At 42.0% G+C, this 18,894-nt stretch overlaps 1 protein-coding gene across 3 annotated transcripts in view; it reads right to left on the bottom strand.

Annotated features, from left to right (window-relative positions):
- Positions 1-18,894, bottom strand: part of LOC100028976 (solute carrier family 5 member 4-like) — a 116,436-nt gene that overhangs the window by 2,415 nt on the left and 95,127 nt on the right. For all 3 annotated transcript variants that reach the window (XM_056821432.1, XM_056821433.1, XM_007490456.3), the window contains 7 exons: positions 13,423-13,643; positions 8,123-8,258; positions 7,393-7,500; positions 5,774-5,924; positions 1,785-1,953; positions 1,136-1,351; positions 8-110 (listed from right to left, as the gene is read on the bottom strand). In XM_056821432.1, coding sequence (XP_056677410.1) covers positions 8-110; positions 1,136-1,351; positions 1,785-1,953; positions 5,774-5,924; positions 7,393-7,500; positions 8,123-8,258; positions 13,423-13,643 — 1,104 coding nt within the window. The remainder of the gene's footprint in view (positions 1-7; positions 111-1,135; positions 1,352-1,784; positions 1,954-5,773; positions 5,925-7,392; positions 7,501-8,122; positions 8,259-13,422; positions 13,644-18,894) is intronic.

Raw genomic sequence — 18,894 nt, 5'->3', positions numbered from 1 at the left:
ATATTACCTTCTTCCTCCTGCTCTCCAGCTTCCTGCTGTCCATACTGCTCAGGATTCAGGTCGATGCGTTCTTCCTGGCTATTGCGGAGAGTCCAGCAAAGGCGGTATAGCTGTGAGGAAAGCACAGCAGGAGTTATTTATGTGACCCCTCTCCCCACCAAAGATGTCATAATGAATCTCAGATCAAGGCAGGAAGCCTATCTCCAGGAAGTCTGCCTTGATTCTCTCCCAGCTCCCTTTTCTAATGTCCTTCCCAGATATATGTTCTAAGTCTCTTCTAGATCTGACATTCCAAGAGCTCACATTCTGCATTCTAAGGTCTTTCCCAGATTTGATATTCCCTGTTCTAAGAGCCCTCCTAACATTCCCTGTTGTAGGATCCCTCCTAGGTCTGACATTCTCTGTTCTAAGGTTCTCCCTCAGTCAACATTCTACGAGTTAAGACCTCTTCCATTTTTAACGTCTTATATTCTATGTTCTACAGACTTTGAGACTCAGTTTGCCTTTTTAACCCTTCTTTCTCTGGTTCCTGGTTTTGCCCTCCAGGGCCAAATAAGACCAGTCTCATCCATCTCCACATGACAGTCCTTAATCCTTGAGGATATCTATCCTGCCTCTCCCACACCCACCACAAGTGGTCTCTCCCAGCCTCCATATTCTCCATCCTTTCAGCCTGATCTTGTACAGAACATGAACTTCCAGCCCTCTGGCACTCTAGTCCCTTTCCACTACATTCTGTACTTTATCAGTGTCCTTGCTCAAATGGTCCTCCCATCACTGAACACTCCCTTCCAAGCTCTAGTCTCACTTCTCTCAATGAAGACCAAGAAAGTGCCAGCTTTTGGGCTGCTGTATCAGGCTGCCTGCTGACTCCGAGAGGGCTCTCAGTTCACTGAAGCGTCTCGTTTTCAGAACAACTGCTCTTGGGACCTTGTACTTGGCAAGCTGATTTCTTGAACCTAAAGGCGCAGCTCACCTATTTCTGCTCTGTTTCATCTTGGCCCTGATGTGCTGTTTTGAAATGCCTCTTCTCTTTGAGAGTCGAGGCTTCGCTCAGAATCTTGGGATTGTTGCCGAGGTAAAAGCCAGTACAAGGGCATGACTCCATGATGAGCAAAGGCACATTCAGACTTACATGGACATCAGGAATGGGTTTTGTCATCAGAGAGATGCCGAGGATAACCAGGACTGTCAGTGTGAAGAGGACGATGGCAAAATAGGAGTAATGCCACCCGCAGATGATGCTGGGACACTGGGTGGTGCTCATGCAGGTGCCTGTCCCATAGGCAAACTCGGCAATCATACGAGTCAAGCCAACCGCAAATCCAAACACCAGTCCCCAGAAGGCCCCCTGCCAAAGAGAGCCAAGGAGAGGAATTTTACAGTGCTTTCAGCATAGGGAGTCACAGAGTACACAAAATGCATGAAAATAAAAATGACAATAACAACCCCCTCCCCGAAGGTTTTATACGTGATTCTAAGAATGGCAGAATTGCAAGAAAGCTGAGTCCTGCCTTGGTTTTGTTTTCTTTTGTTTCACACGAGCAAACAATGTCCCAGATAACTTCAATGATTCCCCCCCTGAAGCCTGACTTCGAATTCAGGACACTTTATACTACATATTTATAATCAACAATTATTAATATTATGCCTCATCGCTGCTGAAAATGTGGGATGTTGGGAAATGTATGGATGTGGGAAGAAGTGGCATTTTGGGACCTCCTCGGGCTCAGTCAGAGTCCTTCCCGCCTCTGCTCACTGGACTCTTCCCCGTTCTGACTCACCTGCTCATTAACTCTCTTGCAGAAGATGGCAAGCAGGAACACGGCTGAAATGGGGGACCCAATGTAGGTGGATATGGATCCTACATACTGGACAAGTTCACCATTTTGACCCGCCTGGACTACCGGGATCCAAGCAATGCTGAGGGCAATCAGGACGATGATGAACACCCTATAAGCATATTTATATCAATAAGTCACAGCTGTAAATCTGGTGGATTTAGCTAGGGATTTTCCCCTGACGGGACTTTGTCCCCAGGAGGATTCTTCTTCTTTCCCGTGAGACCATAAGCCTTGTGTTGCAAAGTACTGGTACGCCTCTGACACCATTGGGATTGGGAAAGTGAAGAGAGCCTTTGGGAGAGTATAAGGGATTAGTAATACTGGTAGCAGAGATGAAAGGAATAGGGGGAAGGGATAATAATATGTCTCACCTCCACAGTCAGGCTATCTTTCCTGGTACCCGTCAACCTGACTTCCTCTCAAATTGCTATGAGGGTTCAGTTTGGATTCTCTGATTAGTAGTAAATACTGAAACCCCCATTCACTTGTTAATCAGGCTCTAAACCTCAGTCACTCCTGATTTCTCCCTCTTCCTTTTCTCCCCACATTTAATCCATCACCAATTCCCGTCAATTATCTTCCCTTACAGCTCTTGCGTCTGACTCATCGTAGGTTTAGATGGTGTAGAGCTGGAAGAGACCTCATTTTGGAAGAGAGGGAAGCGAAGACAAAAGAAATGAAAAGATATGGCCAAAGTCATGCAGTAAGTGGTAAAACCAAGATTCAAACTCTGACCTCTTCCATCTTATACCCATCAAATTGATTTTTAAAATTCAAGTATAGCACTTTAAATTTCTTCCTCTCAAATTTCATCATATTAGATCTAGTCCAATGCCTTTTTAAGGTCTCTTGGGTTCCTGATTCTGCCCCATGAGGTATCAGCTATCCCTCTTAGCTTAGTATCAAGAACATCTTTGATGAGTATGCCACCAATTCTTTTATGGCATTGTTAAATAACAAGCATTTTAAATGTCATAGAGTCAAATGTAGATCCTCGGGGCCATTCCACTAAAAACCTCCTGTCATTGCTATTAAACCATTAATTGCTACTCTTTAACACTAGGTATTCGAGTGGTTCTGAATTCATCCCCCTGGATTTGTGTCTTGCCTAAATCTATCTTTGCCATAACAATAACAGAAGGTACTTTATTAATTGCTTTAATAAAAAATAAACTAAGATAAACTGTATTCACACATTTGCTTTTTTTGCCAGTCTAGTTACCCTATCATAGAAAGATGTTGCTATCTATTTTTCTTGAAGTCATGTTGTCTCTCCAAGATCATTGCTTCTCTTTTTCAACTGTCTTTTCAATTATTTTATCTTGAATTTTTCAGGAAAGATAAAAGTCAAGAGCATTGGTCTATATGTCGTGGATTCTATCCTCTTCTCTTTTTGGCATATTGTGACATTTACCCTTCCTTATTTGCTCAATTCATTTTGCATCAGTTTATGTAAGTTTCCCCGGTTTTTTTTAAACCATCCTGCTTATTGTTTCTTATATTTAGGAAAAGTACTCCATTACATCATCTATCACAACTTGTTCAGCCATTCTCCAATTGATAGTCATTCCCTCAATTTCCATCTATTTACTACAACAAAAAGAGCTGCTGTTAGTATTTTTTTTTACATAGAGGTCCTTTTCCTTTTCCTTTGATCTCTAATAGTGGCTTTGTTGGGTAAAAGTTTATAATCCTGTGGCCACATTTCCAAGTTGTTCTTCAAAATGGTTAAATTTCATCAATAGTGTATTTATGTATCTATTTCCATCCTGCTTTATGGTATTTATCATTTTCTTTTTCTGTCATGTTAGCCAGCCTGATATATGAGGACATACCTCAGCATTGTTTTAATTTCTATTTCTCTAATCAACAGTGATTTAGAGCATTTTGTGTGACTATTGATAGATTCAATTCATTCTTCTGAAAACTGCCTGTTCATATCCTTTGGCCATTTATCAATAGGAAAATGGCTCTCATTTAAAAAAAATTTGGTTCAATACCGTAACATGTTTGAGAAATGAGGCCTTTATGAAAGAACGTGCTTTAAATGTTTTCCCCCAGTTTCTTGCTTTCCTTCTAATTTTGGCTGCATTGCTTTTATGTGTGCAAAATCTTTTTCATTTCATGTAATCAAAATTACCCCCTTTTACTTCCTATGGCTCTCTGCCTCTGGTTTGATCACAAACTTTCCCTTGTCCATAGATCTGATAGGTACATATGCCCATGTGCTACTAATCTAATAATGTAATGGGGAAGTGCCTTAGGGGGGGTGTAAGATGTTATAGCCCACCTAGGAACTCCTCAGGGCCAATTAAACACCAAACCCTTTGATTATGGGAACAAAAGCTTATTTTAACAAAAGGAATAAGGGGAATTGGTAGGTATGACCCTCACACTCTTCAAACTACCTCCACCCAGCTGCTATATCCCCTGCTTAAGAAGAGCCTTCTGTTCTTCTTTGGGTCCTACCTACACCTCCTTATGGTATGTAAAACCCTTTCCTATCTAAAACCCTTTCCCAAGCTATCTGGTTTAACCTGATAAGAAAGAAAGAAAGAAAGAAAGAAAGAAAGAAAGAAAGAAAGAAAGAAAGAAAGAAAGAAAGAAAGAAAGAGAAAGAAAGAAAGAAAGAAAGAGAAAGAAAGAAAGAAAGAAAGAAAGAAAGAAAGAAAGAAAGAAAGAAAGGAAGGAAGGAAGGAAGGAAGGAAGGAAGAAAGGAAGGAAGGAAGGAAGGAAGAAACAAAGGAAGGAAGGAAGGAAGGAAGGAAGGGAGGGAGGGAGGGAGGGAGGGAGGAAGGAAGAAAGAAAGCTCTGGGTTTGGCTGCTGTTCTAAGTAGCTCAAAGTTATAGATGGAAAGCTTTGAATTACCTTAGTCAATAGGAATTCTGGTAGATGGACCACTGCCAGATGAAGCCTGGACTCAGGGAAATTAGTTTCCTCCAAGTAAACCCTCTACCTGGATGCCAAAGATTTCTCTATGAAATCCCGTCTTTCCAGGGAGAATCTCTTAGAGCAAAACTCCTCCTTCAGCTTGAAATTGTAGGCAGAGACAAAACCTACTTCTAGCTCAGATGAAATCCAAGAAGGAAGTGAAGTTCAGTTATTTTTCAGTTTTACCCTACCCAGAATCCTTTCCCAGGGCTTATCTCAAAATTCCCTTCTTTCCACCAACACTAAAAAACCAGATCATCCCTAACTTATTCCTACACTTATCATATAACACTTTATGTCTAAATCATGTACACATTTTGAGCTTATCTTGGTATCTTGAGCATATGGTACAAAATGCTGGTTCATACATAGTTTCCGCCAAACTACTTTCTTGTTTTCCCAGCAATTTTAATCAAATAGTGATTTCTAGCCTCCAAAGCAATCTTTGGGTTCATCAAACACTAGATTTTGATAATTATTTACTACTACATATTATCTATTCCATTGATCCACTATTCTGTTACTTAGCCAGTAATCAGATTATTTTTGTTAATTACTTCTTTGCAATAGTTTGAAATCTGGTACTACTGGGACCCCTTTCTTCACATTTTAAAAATGGATTCCTTTGATATTCTTAACTATTTGTTCTTTCAGACAAATTTTGTTATTTTTCTTCTGGCTCGGTAAAGTAATTCTTTCATAGTTTAATTGGCATGACCCTGAATAAATATTTTGATTTAGGTAGAATTGTCATTTTTACTATGTGGTCTCAGACTACACATTAGATTCAGGAAAACATCAGTTCGAATCCTTCCTAGCCATGTGACTCTCAGCAAATCCCATATCCTCTCTCAGCCTCGATTTCCTCATCTGTAAAGTGAGACTATTCATAGCTCCTACTTCACAGGGTTTATGAAGATCGAAATAGATTATAGTTCTATTTACAATCTTAAAGCGCTATATGCTAAGTGGTAATGATTGTTATTAGCTCTGTTACCTTCCCGCTATCAGGAGCTCTCTCTCTGATGCCTGCTTTCGGATTTTGGTGTAGATATCAATGGTGAACAGTGTGCTGGCACTGTTGAAGATGGAGGTGAGGGAGCTCATGAGCGATGCCAACATGGCAGACAACATCAGCCCCCGAAGTCCTTGAATGACAACAACAAAAAGAAGAAACCATCTTGATCTATGCTTAGGAGTCAGTGAGTGGCTTTATGCTGTCTTTCTACCATTCCTAAATCCAAGCAGAATGTTAGAGCTCACTGGGGCTTAGAACAGAGAGCGGCAGTGCTAGGACAGACCTTAGAAAGAGAATGTCAGAACTGGAAGAATGTTAGTATTGGAAGAGACAATAGCACGTCGAATGTCAGCTGGCAGAACAACTCATAATAAAATGACTCATCATCAATTTGCATTGGCTACCTTTAGTGCTTGTTTATATGGGAACTAGGAATTTGTCCATTTACATTTGGGGAAACTGTGAAAGGAACCATGCTGGTACTTTATTCTTGATATTTCCGGGAATCTCTCCAAGTCCTCTGACTCCAGAGACGGGGCATTTCCTAGGACACATTCGAGATTTGGACTTGAATTCTAGAGTTGCTTGCTGTGGGACAGTAGGGAGGTTCCTTCACATCTCTGAACCTTGGTTTTCTCCTCTGTGAAATGGGGGTAATTATGCTTATGCTCCTTGCTTCACAAGGATCGTTGGGAGGAAAGCTCTTTTGGATGTCAAAGTCCTGGAGAAATTGGAGCTATAGTTACCATGAAGTCATTATCACCTCCCTGAGTTTCACTCCTAATCTAGGTTTAAACACTCTAACCTCCATTAGCTTTGTTATAAGCCAGGCCATCATGGTAGGCTCCTGGGACCCCTTCCACTGACATCAAGTCAGGGGAATGGCATACTTGACCTCTATTCCTCTGGTTTTTATGATCAGCTTAGTTTGTGGGAAAGCTAATCTTTTTTCTACTCTCTTGAGATAAGTAAGGCATACCTGGCATTCTGGATTAGCCTAATGTATAATTGGATCATACACTGAGACCTGGAAGGGACTTTGGAGACCATCTTGTTCAATTCCCTTATTCAACAAAGATGGAAACTGAGGCAGAAAGAGGGCAAGTGACTTTCCCAAGGTCATTCAGCTAGTCAATGTATATAAGTTTTAAACCCAAATCTTAGGTGCAAACCTCCTTGAAAATAAAGGAAAGTAGCTTACCCTCAACAAGGCAAGCTGAAATGAGTCTAGAGGAAGCCAAGAAGGATGGTGAAAGGTCAGGGGACAAGGAGATGATAGGTGTGCACATGTATTAGAAGGCCTATAAGAGAGAGGGATTAGTCTTGCTCAGCTTGAGCCAGGAGCCAGGACCAGAAGTTACAAGATTTGATATTAGATTGGTGTCATCCCAAAGTGGAGTGGGCTGCCATTGGAGGTCTTCAAGCAAAGACTGAGGGACCCCTAGTGGGACACAGAGGGGATTCTTAGTAAATGCCACTCTGGAATAGATGACCCCTGAGCTCCCCCCAAGCCTCAAACTCAGTGATCAAGGGTTCTAATTCTGCTCAGAGACTGCCCAAATCACTAGGCAGGCTACTCCAGGACCAGTGACACTGACCATCAGGCATGAGCTCCATTACCAGCTTTGGGTAGGCAATGTTACTGCAGCCCACACTGATGCCACAGTGTTTCTCACATTCTGAAGGCACAACACAGGCGACCTCATCTGTGGAGAGAGCCAAAGAGAACTCATTAGCCAGAGTCTGAGCAGTGCAGAGAGTCAAGTCCACTGATGTGCTAGCTGAAAAAAGAACTTGGGAGTGCCTCTTTAGGTGGGGGCCTGATGGGCTGCACTTGGGGCAAAGACATTCGGCCTGGCAGCTCCCACCCAGAAGTGGCCCCTTGAGAATGTGCCCAGTTTGAGGGTAGTGCTAACAGCTAACAGGGCACAAATCCTGCCTCTCTGCTTTGCATTTTTTCATTGGGTTCTCCCTGTATGTCTTGACTCTTTTTTTAACCCTCACCTTCCATCTTAGAATTGATACTGTGTATTGGCTCCAAGGCAGAAGAGCTGTAATGGCTAGGCAATGGGGGTCAAGTGACTTGCCCAGAGTCACACAGCTGGAAAGTGTCCGAGGTCAGATTTGAACCCAGGACCTCCCATCTCTAGGCCTGGTTCAGAGCACGTTTCTTGGATGAAAAAGATTTGCAGGGAAACCCAAAACATTAACCCTCATTACTAATCCCACTGAAGGTTTCTACAAGGTATGTAAGAGATGTAGCCAATGCTTGGACTATCACAATAGTTCCTAGGGACTGAGCATGAGCAAGTGTCAGAGAGGACTTACCTGGGTACAGAATGCGGCTGATCATCCCAGGCATCACCATGAGGAAGAGGGGCAGGAGCTTCAGGCAGCCACACAGGATGCAGCCAGCCTTCACATGGGACAGGCTCTTCCCTGAGAGGCACCTCTGTACCATCACCTGCCAGAGAAGCAGAAAGTAGCGACCGTGTCAGGTTATCAGGCTCCCCTTCCCTCGGCCTGATTCTCGTTTCAGACAATGTTTGGAAGCTGCAGGTAGATGGCCTTCAGCTCAGGGCAAGGAAGAATATTCTAGCATTAGAGCTGCCTAAACCTGGCATGGGCAACCTAGAAGTTAGGTAGTGAGTTCCCCACCGCAGGAAACATCCAATCAGAAGTCGGACGACCACTTGTTGATAATGTTACCGTAAGCAGGCATTTGGACTACGTTGCCCTTTAGACAGCGTTCCAATTTTTTATTTTGTTGCTGCTCAAAATACAGTATTGAAGCACGTGGGAGACAATGTATCTCAGCAGAGAAAGTCTGGCTTTGCTGATTATATCCTTCCATACAGAAGCCTTGGATCACTTCCACCATCCATCACTGCTCGAGGGAAGAGGAGAACATCACAAAGCCATTTAGATCAGGTCCACTAGAAATGCGTGTTAGACAGCCTCTACCGGTCCCTCACTGCTGCTTGGCCATCTGACCATACCTCCCCCATCAAATCACTCTCCCGCTTTCCACTCTTTGCACCCCTTCTCAAATCTCCCATGGCTCCCCTTGCCCTCACCCTTTCAGTTAAAGCCCTTAAGAATTCCCATTTTAGAGAAAAAATAAAAGTATTCACCAAGAGCTCCTTATTCCTCTCTCATCCTGCTCTCATCCTCATCCTCTCTCATTCCTGCTCTCATCCAGGCACCTTCTGCCACTGCCACCTCCTCCTTCGCCCCTTTTCCATAGGATGAAGTGGTCTCACTCCTTAGCAAGGCTCACTGCCCGCCCTGCTCAGGGGTCTCATTCCATCCCTTCTCCTCCAGCAGACTTCCCCATCCTTAGCCATCACCACTCTGCTTATCTCCAATCTCTTCTTCTCTGCCACCTCATTTCCTACTGCTTATTGTAAAACGGAGATTTGAACCCTAGACTTCAATCCCCAGAAGTCCTTGATATTTCCCAGAATTCCCTATAATCTCACCTGGGTGAGATCACAATGAGTATTTTAACTGGCAGCAGCGCCTACTTTGCTCTCTTCCATTTTGCAATGATGTAGTAAGCTAAGAGCGGGGTTTTGAATGGACTAATCAGTCCTAGGCACGTGGTTTTCTTATTTGTATTTTCTTTATTCCTTGATTTCTAATAATCCTTAATAAACCTCATAAAATATAATATTTCTGTTACTAGAAACTAAAATGAATTTTTACATTATACACATGCCCTTGACCCTTGCATCTCTACAGCCTCCCAGGGCTTCAGGTTCCCAACCCAGGATCATCCTGGATTCCTCACTAGCTGTCACATATCCTATTGAAGCTACTGTCAAGGCCAGTTGATTTCACTCTCCCCTCTGAGACTTCCTCCAGTCTAGCGGAGGCCTCCATCACTTCACTCTTCAGCTATTGTCATCGCTGCCTCCGTCCTCCACTCCCTTCTCCAATCCACTCTTCCTTCAGTCACGGAAGAGACTTTTCTCAAACCTCCTTGACTCAAAGACTTTCAGTGGCCCCCTATTGCCTCTAAAAGCAAACCCCAAATGCTCTTTTGGCATCCAAAGCCCTACCTTTCCAGACTTCTAACACCTGACTCCCCAAAAGGTACTCTTCAGTCCAGAGACACTGTCCTCCTGGCTGTTCCAGGAACAAGTCTCTCCATCTCTTGGCTCCCAGAATTCTGTCTGGCTGTCCCCCATGCCTGTAACACTGGCTTTGGCTCCCTTTAAGTTCCAACTAAAATCTCACGTTCTCTAGGAAGCCTTTTCCAAACTCTTTCTTCTAGTGCTTTCCTTCTCTTGAATATTTCCTATTTCTCCTGCATATAGCTTTTGTGTATATATTTATTTGCTTGTTGTCTCCTCTATTAGATTGTGAGCTACTTTTTTTTAACCCTCACCTTCCATCTTGGAATCAATACTGGGTATTGGTTCTAAAGCAGAAGAGTGGTAAGGACTAGGCAATGGGAGTTAAGTGACTTGCTCAGGGTCACACAACTGGGAAGTGTCTGAATCTAGATTTGAACCCAGGACCTCCCATCTCTAGGCCTGACTCTCCATCCACTGAGCCACCCAGCTGCCCCCTGTAATGTAGTTTTTTTTTTAAAACCCTCACCTTCTATCTTAGAATCAATATTTTGTGTTGGTTCTAAGACAGAAAAGTGGTATGGGCTAGGCAATGGAGGTCAAGTGACTCGCCCAGGGTCACACAGCTAGGAAGTGTCTGAGGCCAGATTTGAACTCAGGACCTCCCATCTCTAGGCTTGGATCAGAGCATGTTTCTTTAATGAAAAAGATGTGCAGTGAAAGCCAAAGCATTAACCCTCATTACTAATCCCACTGAAGTTTTCTGCAAGGCAGGTAAGAGGTATAGCCAATGTTTGGACTATCACAATAGTTTCCAGGGACTGAGCTAGAAAAAGAGGCATCTCTGGGCCTGGATCTCAATCCACTGAGCTACCCAGCTGCTCCTTGTGAGCTACTTTTGAATGGGGATTTTTGTCTCTTTTTTTCTAGCCCCAGTGTTGGGCATAGTGCCTGGCCCATAGTAAGTGCTTAATAATCGTTTACTGACTAATTGGTTCTGGAGTCAGAGAATCTGGGTTCAAATTCCATTTCCTTCTTTCTTTCTTTCTTTCTTTCTTTCTTTCTTTCTTTCTTTCTTTCTTTCTTTCTTTCTTTCTTTCTTTCTTTCTTTCTTTCTTTCTTTCTTTCTTTCTTTCTTTCTTTCTTTCTTTCTTTCTTTCTTTCTTTCTAACCCTTACCTTCCATCTTGGAGTAAATACTGTGTATTGGCTCCAAGGCAGAAGAGTGGTAAGGGCTAGGTAATGGGGGTTAAGTGACTTGCCCAGGGTCACACAGCTGGGAAGTGTCTGAGGCCAAATTTGAACCCAGGGCCTCCCATCTCTGGGCCTGGCTCTCAATCCACTGAGCTACCCAGCTGCCCCTCAAATTCCATTTCTGACCCGTATTCTATATGTGACCATCTCAGTTTCCTCATCTGTAAATGAAGGGAATGGACTCTGACCAGTGGGATCCTCTGTGCTTAGCTGCTTCAATCAGAGAGCCACTTCAGTGCTGAATGAGTCTGATCCTGTGTGGAATTCTAGCCATGTGTCTGGCAATTTTTTCATTAGTCTTAATTGTATGGTGTTAGGCAAGTCCTTTCTCTTCTCAGGACCTGTTTCCCCTCCTGCAAGATGAAGATCTCAGAGGTCTCTTCCAGCTCTAAATTCATGGTCCTAAGAAATCCAAATTGCAACTGCATGAAAAAAGATAAATCGGTGTATGTATGTTTGCAAACAGAGGAAAGAGAAAGGAAGTATGTGCAGGTGCGTGTGACCATGTGTGTGTTGTGTATACAGAGTAAGGGGAGAAAAAACATAAAGAGAGGAGAAAGGAAAGACAGAAGAGAGGAAAAGGAAGGAGGAAAATGAGAAAAGAAAGGAAAAAAGAAAGAAAAGAGGAAGGGAGAAAGGGAAGGAGGAAAAAGAGAAAATAAAGGAAAAAGGAGGAAGAAAAGAGGAAGGGAGAAAGGGAAGGAGGAAAAAGAGAAAATAAAGGAAAAAGGAGGAAGAAAAGAGGAAGGGAGAAAGGGAAGGAGGAAAAAGAGAAAATAAAGGAAAAAGGAGGAAGAAAAGAGGAAGGGAGAAAGGGAAGGAGGAAAAAGAGAAAATAAAGGAAAAAGGAGGAAGAAAAGAGGAAGGGAGAAAGGGAAGGAGAAATGAAGAGGAAAACAAATGGAGAGAGGCAAAAAAGAGAGATCAAGGAAGTAGAGTAATAGATCTTGGAAAACTGGAATTTTATATCCATTAGAAATTGGTCTAAATGTTTCTCGGAAATTAGAACTTTTCAAAAGAGGAATGGGATATTTCAGGTGATGAACAGTCCTTCAACACTGAAGATCTTCAGGCAAAGTCTGAATTAATGGCCATCTTAACTCTGAGATTCCATGACTTGGTGCCTCAATAGCTCTGCTCCCTCCTTCCTCTGATCTTACGTTTCTTGGTCCCACTGAATTTTTGGTGTTGTTGCTAATTTGACATTGGAATGCCAATATGGAAGTCCTTGGTTCCACCACTCACTAGCTAGCTGTGACCTTGGCAAGTCAATTATATTGTGTAGGTTTCCATTTTCTTCTTTGTGAGAAGAGGCTGTTCATTCTTGCCCTACTTCCCTTGAAGCATTCTTGGGATATTCTAGTAAAAGAATGAATGGGGAATCCTTTGTAAAGACACAAGTACTTTGCACAGACCAGGGCATTATCTTCATTATAGGCAACAAGAACAAAACACTGGCCTATGGGTTCAACTTTCAGCTCTTCTATTCAACGTACTTCAACACAGAATTGTGAAGTCCTCCCTTCATGCCAGAGTCTGGCCTAGTCTCTGGGAATACAAAGTCAAAAATGAAACCCTTTCCTCAAGGAGTTTTCATTCCTCTAAATGGACATGCCCAAGTAAGTGAGGACAATTTACAAAGGAATTTCACCTGGTAGAGAACAAGTAACAACAGGAGGGTTGGGAAAGGCCTTGAGCAGAGCTTTCCTGGAATCCAGGTTTTTTTTTAAACCCTACCTTCTGTCTTAGAATCAATCCTGGGCATTGGTTCCAAGGCAGAAGAGTGGTAAGGGCTAGGCAATGGGGGTCAAGTGACTTGCCCAGGGTCACACAGCTAGGAAGTGTCTGAAGCTAGATTTTAACCCAGGACCTCATGTCTCTGGGTCTGACTCTCAATTCACTGAACTATCCAGCTGCCCCCAATCCAGGGTTTTTAAGAGGCAGGTGAGGAAGGGAGGGAATAAATGATGTCTTGCATGCACTATCATGGTAACCTTCCTCTCAAAGCCAAAGTTTCCTAACCTGAAAAATGAAGAATTTGAACCTATACAGTGGATTAAGCACTGGGGTCAGAAGACCTGTGTTTAAATCCTGCCTCTATCTCTAACTAGGCATATGACCTTGGGAAAGTCACTTAACTACTCTAGACCTCATTTTCCCTCCCTGTAAGAGGAGGAGGTTAGAATAAATAAAATATATGGTTCCTTCTAGCTCTAGATTTAGGATCTCATTCTTTCTATTGAAAAGAGAAAAATTAAATGGCCCTGAGGCCCCTCCTCTCTTAGGGACCTCTCACCTGGTCAGCACACCAATACCACACAGAAACAAGGTTCATTCCAATGAGAATTCCGGGCCATGGGAGTTCTCCAGTGATGGGATCCTGGAAGAGATGGAAGGAGTCTTCTTTGGGCGTGTAGCATTCTGGGTTCAGAGTTACATTCTGGTCTGTGATGACAGATGGGATGGCTTTCATGTACTTCTCAGTGAAGGCCTCGTACCCTCCCACTTCAGCAAAAGCTGTAAAAATCAGAAAAAAGTTACCAACAGAATCTCCAATGTGAGTGAAGAGGCCATATCAGGTGAGCCTGTCCTTAGGTCATAATAAATATGTCCATGAATGTCCTCAACATCTAGAGTGCCCCAGAAAGATTGTCCTCCTGCCCCTCCTCTTGGCAAAAGCCTTTCCTGATGCCCTCCTGCCTCAAATTCTCTTGCATCCTGCTCATTTGTGGCTATATTATGTTCCAGGAGAATATAAGCTCCCCAAGGGCAAAGATGACTTCCTTTCTTTCTTTGTATCCCTAGTGCCTAGTATGACACCCAACATGGGATTACAGCAGTGCTTCCCCGTGACCTTTTGCTAATGTCTCCTTGTCAAGTGGAGACCACCCCAGACCCTCAAAGATGGTAACAGCCAAGTGCAAGGTCAGGAAGCTTCTGATCATCTAGAAAGTCACCGAGTGCTGGCTCCGTAATGGACAATGCGGGTTTGTCTTCTGAAGACTTGGACTGAGTTCAGAGAAGCTCATCTCTAGTTGTTTTGTGGGATGGACATTTTATTTATGGGGTGTTTTGCTCTAAGAAATCCTATAAATTGTCTCCCGAGGCATGAAGGAACTGTGGTCGATATCAATGTGTATATGTGAAAATGGACTCCACCAATGGCGTTACTGATCTTTGACATACCCACTAATCCTCAGCAATGCATTCTTGTTTGTTCTTAAGTTGACCGGTGCTGCTCAACACTGTCCCAGTGCTCAGCACAATTTCTGTCACATAGTAGGTACTTAATAAATGTTTATTGTCTGACTTAATTACATAGGTATAAGAAGAAGTTTTTTCATAGGTTACTGACTTGCTATTGGCATTGTTGTTACAAGACAATTTCCTCAGGACCACCAAGCCCCAACAGTCCATAGAGCACCATGAAGTCCCACAATGGGACCCTCATTCATCCAGAAGGCGTAGATGTCTTAAATAATTTTCTGAACTCTCTGACCTTGAGCAGGGCATGTGTAACATTCAGACCCCACCATTACCAAGGAGGAAAACAACCATTCCATGCTATAATAGAAGTCTAATTCCTCAAGGGCTAGGCAGCTTAACGTTTGTCTTTGAATTTCCAGCATCAGGCACATATTAGGTACGCATCCTTTCACTGGACATGCATGTGAAGCTTTTCCAGCTCAGTGGGACTAGAAAGAGTTTGTTTTTCTCTGGCAGAGCCTTTAGGAACCCAGCGCCATGTTTGTGTAAATGATAAACCGTCTGAGGAGGAAACTCACATGCTAGGGGAGCCAAAGGTGGGTTCTCTAGCGCTACAAAGAGGGAGTCCTATTTCTGAATCACGTGACGAACAAGATAGAGGATTAGAAGTTTTCTCCAATTCTTACAACCTTTCATACATATCCAAAATAGGAATTATGTACAAAAGATGAAGTAACTTCAACTGCCTCCACTGTCTGGGACTCCAAGAATTCTTACAAGGACAAACCTCAATGACCCAACTGTAGAGAAGGCTAATATTTACTTCTCTACTATGGCAACCCTATACCTTCTCTCTAACTACTCAACAGACAGCAAGGCTGCACAGCTTGCAACAGAACTCAACTCTATTACCCTCCTACTTGCAGTGCTAAGGAAAGCCAAACTGTGGAAATGTATCAGGCTATGGTGGCAATAAGAGATCACGCCAGCATTAAGACACAAAAAAGCTTGGACAGAGAATGGAGCAGGACATGTAAGTATGTACTGAGGTAGAGGAGAATGGGCGACACACTACTAAACCAGAAGGAAAGAGCAAAGCCAACAACAGGAGCAAATTCTGTCCTTCCAGAAGTCACTTGGGGAAGCCTAGTGAACTATGAATTAAGCAGTGTAGGAGGAGACTATCTATTAAGACAACTTTGAGGTTCAGCCCCCTAGAGAAACTGACATCAAAGGGAAGAGAATAAAAAATGAGGAATAAGGGAAAATAAACAAAAAATGAAATAATCAAAGATCTCAGGAAGAAGAAAATGCAAGTAAAGACATTGAGTAGAAGCAGATCAACCAATAGCATAGATATTAATAACAAAAGGGAAAATAGCCTTCAATCCATAGAAAGAAAGTTCAGGCATCTTTAAAAATATATTGCAAGATAAGGGAAAAGGAATCAACATCTGGTTAGTCAGAAGGCCCTATGATTTCCCAAGAAAGCATGGAGTCACAGCAGGATATTCCCAAATGGCTTAATGGAGAAATTGTAAAAGAAGGCACATCCTTCAGGTGCTGTGGTCCTTCTAAATTGCACTGCAAAATTAATTCAGGCTTACAGATGAAATATACTGGGTAAGCCAAGTGAAATGAAGACAGATGGGAATGGATACCCCAGAAACATATGTGACCCATCTGTTGATTCCCCGAGTCTCTATCCTGAGATTTATGGGTAGTAAGGCTTCATTTCTATGAGCTAAGGTGACAGCATAAGGCCCTCTCAAAGCTCACTCAAACCCAACACAACAGAAGTGTCTCGGAACGAATTAAAGAGTGGAAGACAGAACCAAGAAAAGATGGTGGAACAGTGTTCTGGTACAAGCTAATATAAAAGGACAGCAGGAAAGACCCATCTTAGTGGGGCAAGAAAAGAGAGCACCTGGGGGAACTGACAGCAGGAGTGGAAGTAGGGCAATGAGAGTAAAGTGGTAGGCAGAGAGCAGAATCCAACTTAATCCAGCACAGGTGGCCTCTGGACAAAATAGCTACTAGCAAGTCCCTCCCCACTTCCCAGCAAATAGGCCAGACTTTCCCCTCAAAGAACACTGTGCAGAATCCAAAGGTAGCTAGGCCAATCCCAAACATCAGAGTAGACTACAATACAAACTTAGAAATGTACTTCCTCCATCCAGGTGAGTTTCAATATATAGGCAGGATCATGAAAAAGTCTGGAAAATGAGCAAAAGATCTTAGAAAGTTACTTTAGTGACAAAAAATCAAAATACAAACTCAGAAGAGAACAACAATACAAAAATGGAAACATGTAAAACCTCAAAGAAAAATGTAAAAAGGTGTCAGGCCCAAAAAGAGCTCAAAAAGAAGATAAAAATCAAATAATAAGAGAGATTGAAGAAAAGTTGGGAAAAGAAACGAAAGAGTCAACAGCTTGGTAAAAGATATTTTTAAAAATCCATTGAAGAGAACAACTACTTAAAAAGTAGAATTGGGAGGGCAGCTGGGTAGCTCAGTGGATCAAGAGCTAGACCTAGAGACAGGAGGTCCTAGGTTCAAATCTGGCCTAGACACTTCCCAACTGTGTGACCCTGGGCAAGCCACTTAACTCCCATTGCCTAGGCCTTACCACTCTTCTGCCTTGGAACCAATACACAGTATTGACTCCAAGATGGAAGGTAAGGGTTTTTTTTTTAAGTAGAATTTGCCAAATGGAAAAGGATGTACAAAAGAGCAATGAAGAAACCAATTCCCTAAAGAATTAGAACTGAGCAAATGTAAACTAATGATTCCTTAAGACATTAGGAAACAATAACACAAAATAAAAAAAAGAGAATCTGAAATCTCATTAGAAAAACAGGAGAGAAAATCTAAGAATCATTGGACTACCTGAAAACCATGATAAAAAAGAACCTGGATACCATACTGTAAGAAATCATTAGGAACATGCCTGTTATTCTCCAGCAAAAGAGATAAATTAAAATGGAAAGTATCCACCAATCTCTACCTAAAATATTCCAAAATAAAAACTCCAAGGACCATTATAGCCAAATTCCAGAATTCCCAGGTCAAGGAGAAAACACTGCAAGCAACCAGAAAGAAAAAAATTGAAATATTGTGAAGCCATAGTCAGGATTGCACAGGACCTAACAGCTTCTACATTAAAGGACTGGAGATCTTGAAAGATTATACTCCAGAAAGCGTCATATCTACAATTACAACTAAATCATCTACCCAGCAAAACTGAATATAATCCTCCAAGTAAAAAAAAGATATTTAACGAAATGGAAGAAATCAAGGCATTTCTGTTGAAAAAAGCTAAGCTTAACAGACAATTCAATGATCAAATATGATGCTCAGGAGAAACTTAAAAAGGTAAAAAGAAAAGAGAAAACTCAAGGGATTTAATAAGGTTAAAAAGATTATATTCCTACCGGGGAAGGTGATGATTAAGATACATGAGCTACCTATGATACTTGAGATACTTAAGGTACTTAAGATACATGATAACCTTATTGTTGCCAGTGAAGTGAGGAGTATACATACATATAGGGCAGAGAGTAAGTTAAATATGACAGGATAATATCCAAAAAACTCCACCAAAATTAAGGAATAAGATTGATGGGTAGTTTTATGAGTATTTCTTAAATAAGTAAGCAATAAAGGATTATTGATAGATTAGTTAATAGATGAATGGAGAGATGAGTTTGAATGAGCTGGATTTCTTTAAGTCAGAGCAGAATCTCAAAGAGGTATGATGGGAAGAGAATGATCCCAAGAGGTCTTGGGAAGGACAGTTGGACCAACAAACACTCTCTGAATGGTCCTGAATAAGGAAGGTTGTTCAAGAACCTGCTCTGTGAGTTGAGAGAAAATCTTGTGTTATTACTTCTTGAAACATCATGGCAGACAAGTGAAGAGTGGAGCTACAGTTCCTGTCTGCTCACCAATAGGTGGCAGCATAATGCTGGAGCTGAGTGAAATGTCTGTAAAAAAAAAATCTGACAGTCTGCCATTTGAGTTGAGAGAAGAAATCGAGTTTTTTTTCTATTTTTATTTATAAAATTATAATTAGATATAGCATAGAAAGATAGATATTTGGGGGATTTAGTTGGATAGTGTAGGATCATTCTTGGTGATCGTGAAGACTTCCCTTGTGAGAAAGATTTTGGTTGGGATCTATTTAGAATTTATTAGAAGAGTAATATTATTTCATCAATACTATTTTTTTCTTTTACTTTCCCCTTTTACTAACTTTAAAAAAAACCCTCACCTTCTGTCTTGGTGTATTCTGTGTATTGGCTCCAAGGCAGAAGAGTGGTAAGGGCTAGGCAATAGGGGTTAAGTGACTTGCCCAGGGTCACACAGCTGGGAAGTGTCTGAGGCCAGATTTGAACCCTGGACCTCCAGTCTCTAGGCCTGACTTTCAATCCACTGAGCCACTCAGCTTCCCCCTTTACCAACTTTTAATAATTATAATAAATAGATTTTTGCATAACTGGCCTGAGCAGAAGTTTTTATTCAACTGCTTAGAACTGCCATCTTTGTTCAACTGTCAACC

This window comes from Monodelphis domestica, chromosome 3 (assembly GCF_027887165.1).
Source record: "Monodelphis domestica isolate mMonDom1 chromosome 3, mMonDom1.pri, whole genome shotgun sequence".
NCBI lineage: Eukaryota > Metazoa > Chordata > Mammalia > Didelphimorphia > Didelphidae > Monodelphis > Monodelphis domestica.
This window is presented reverse-complemented; position numbering and strand designations above follow the sequence as displayed.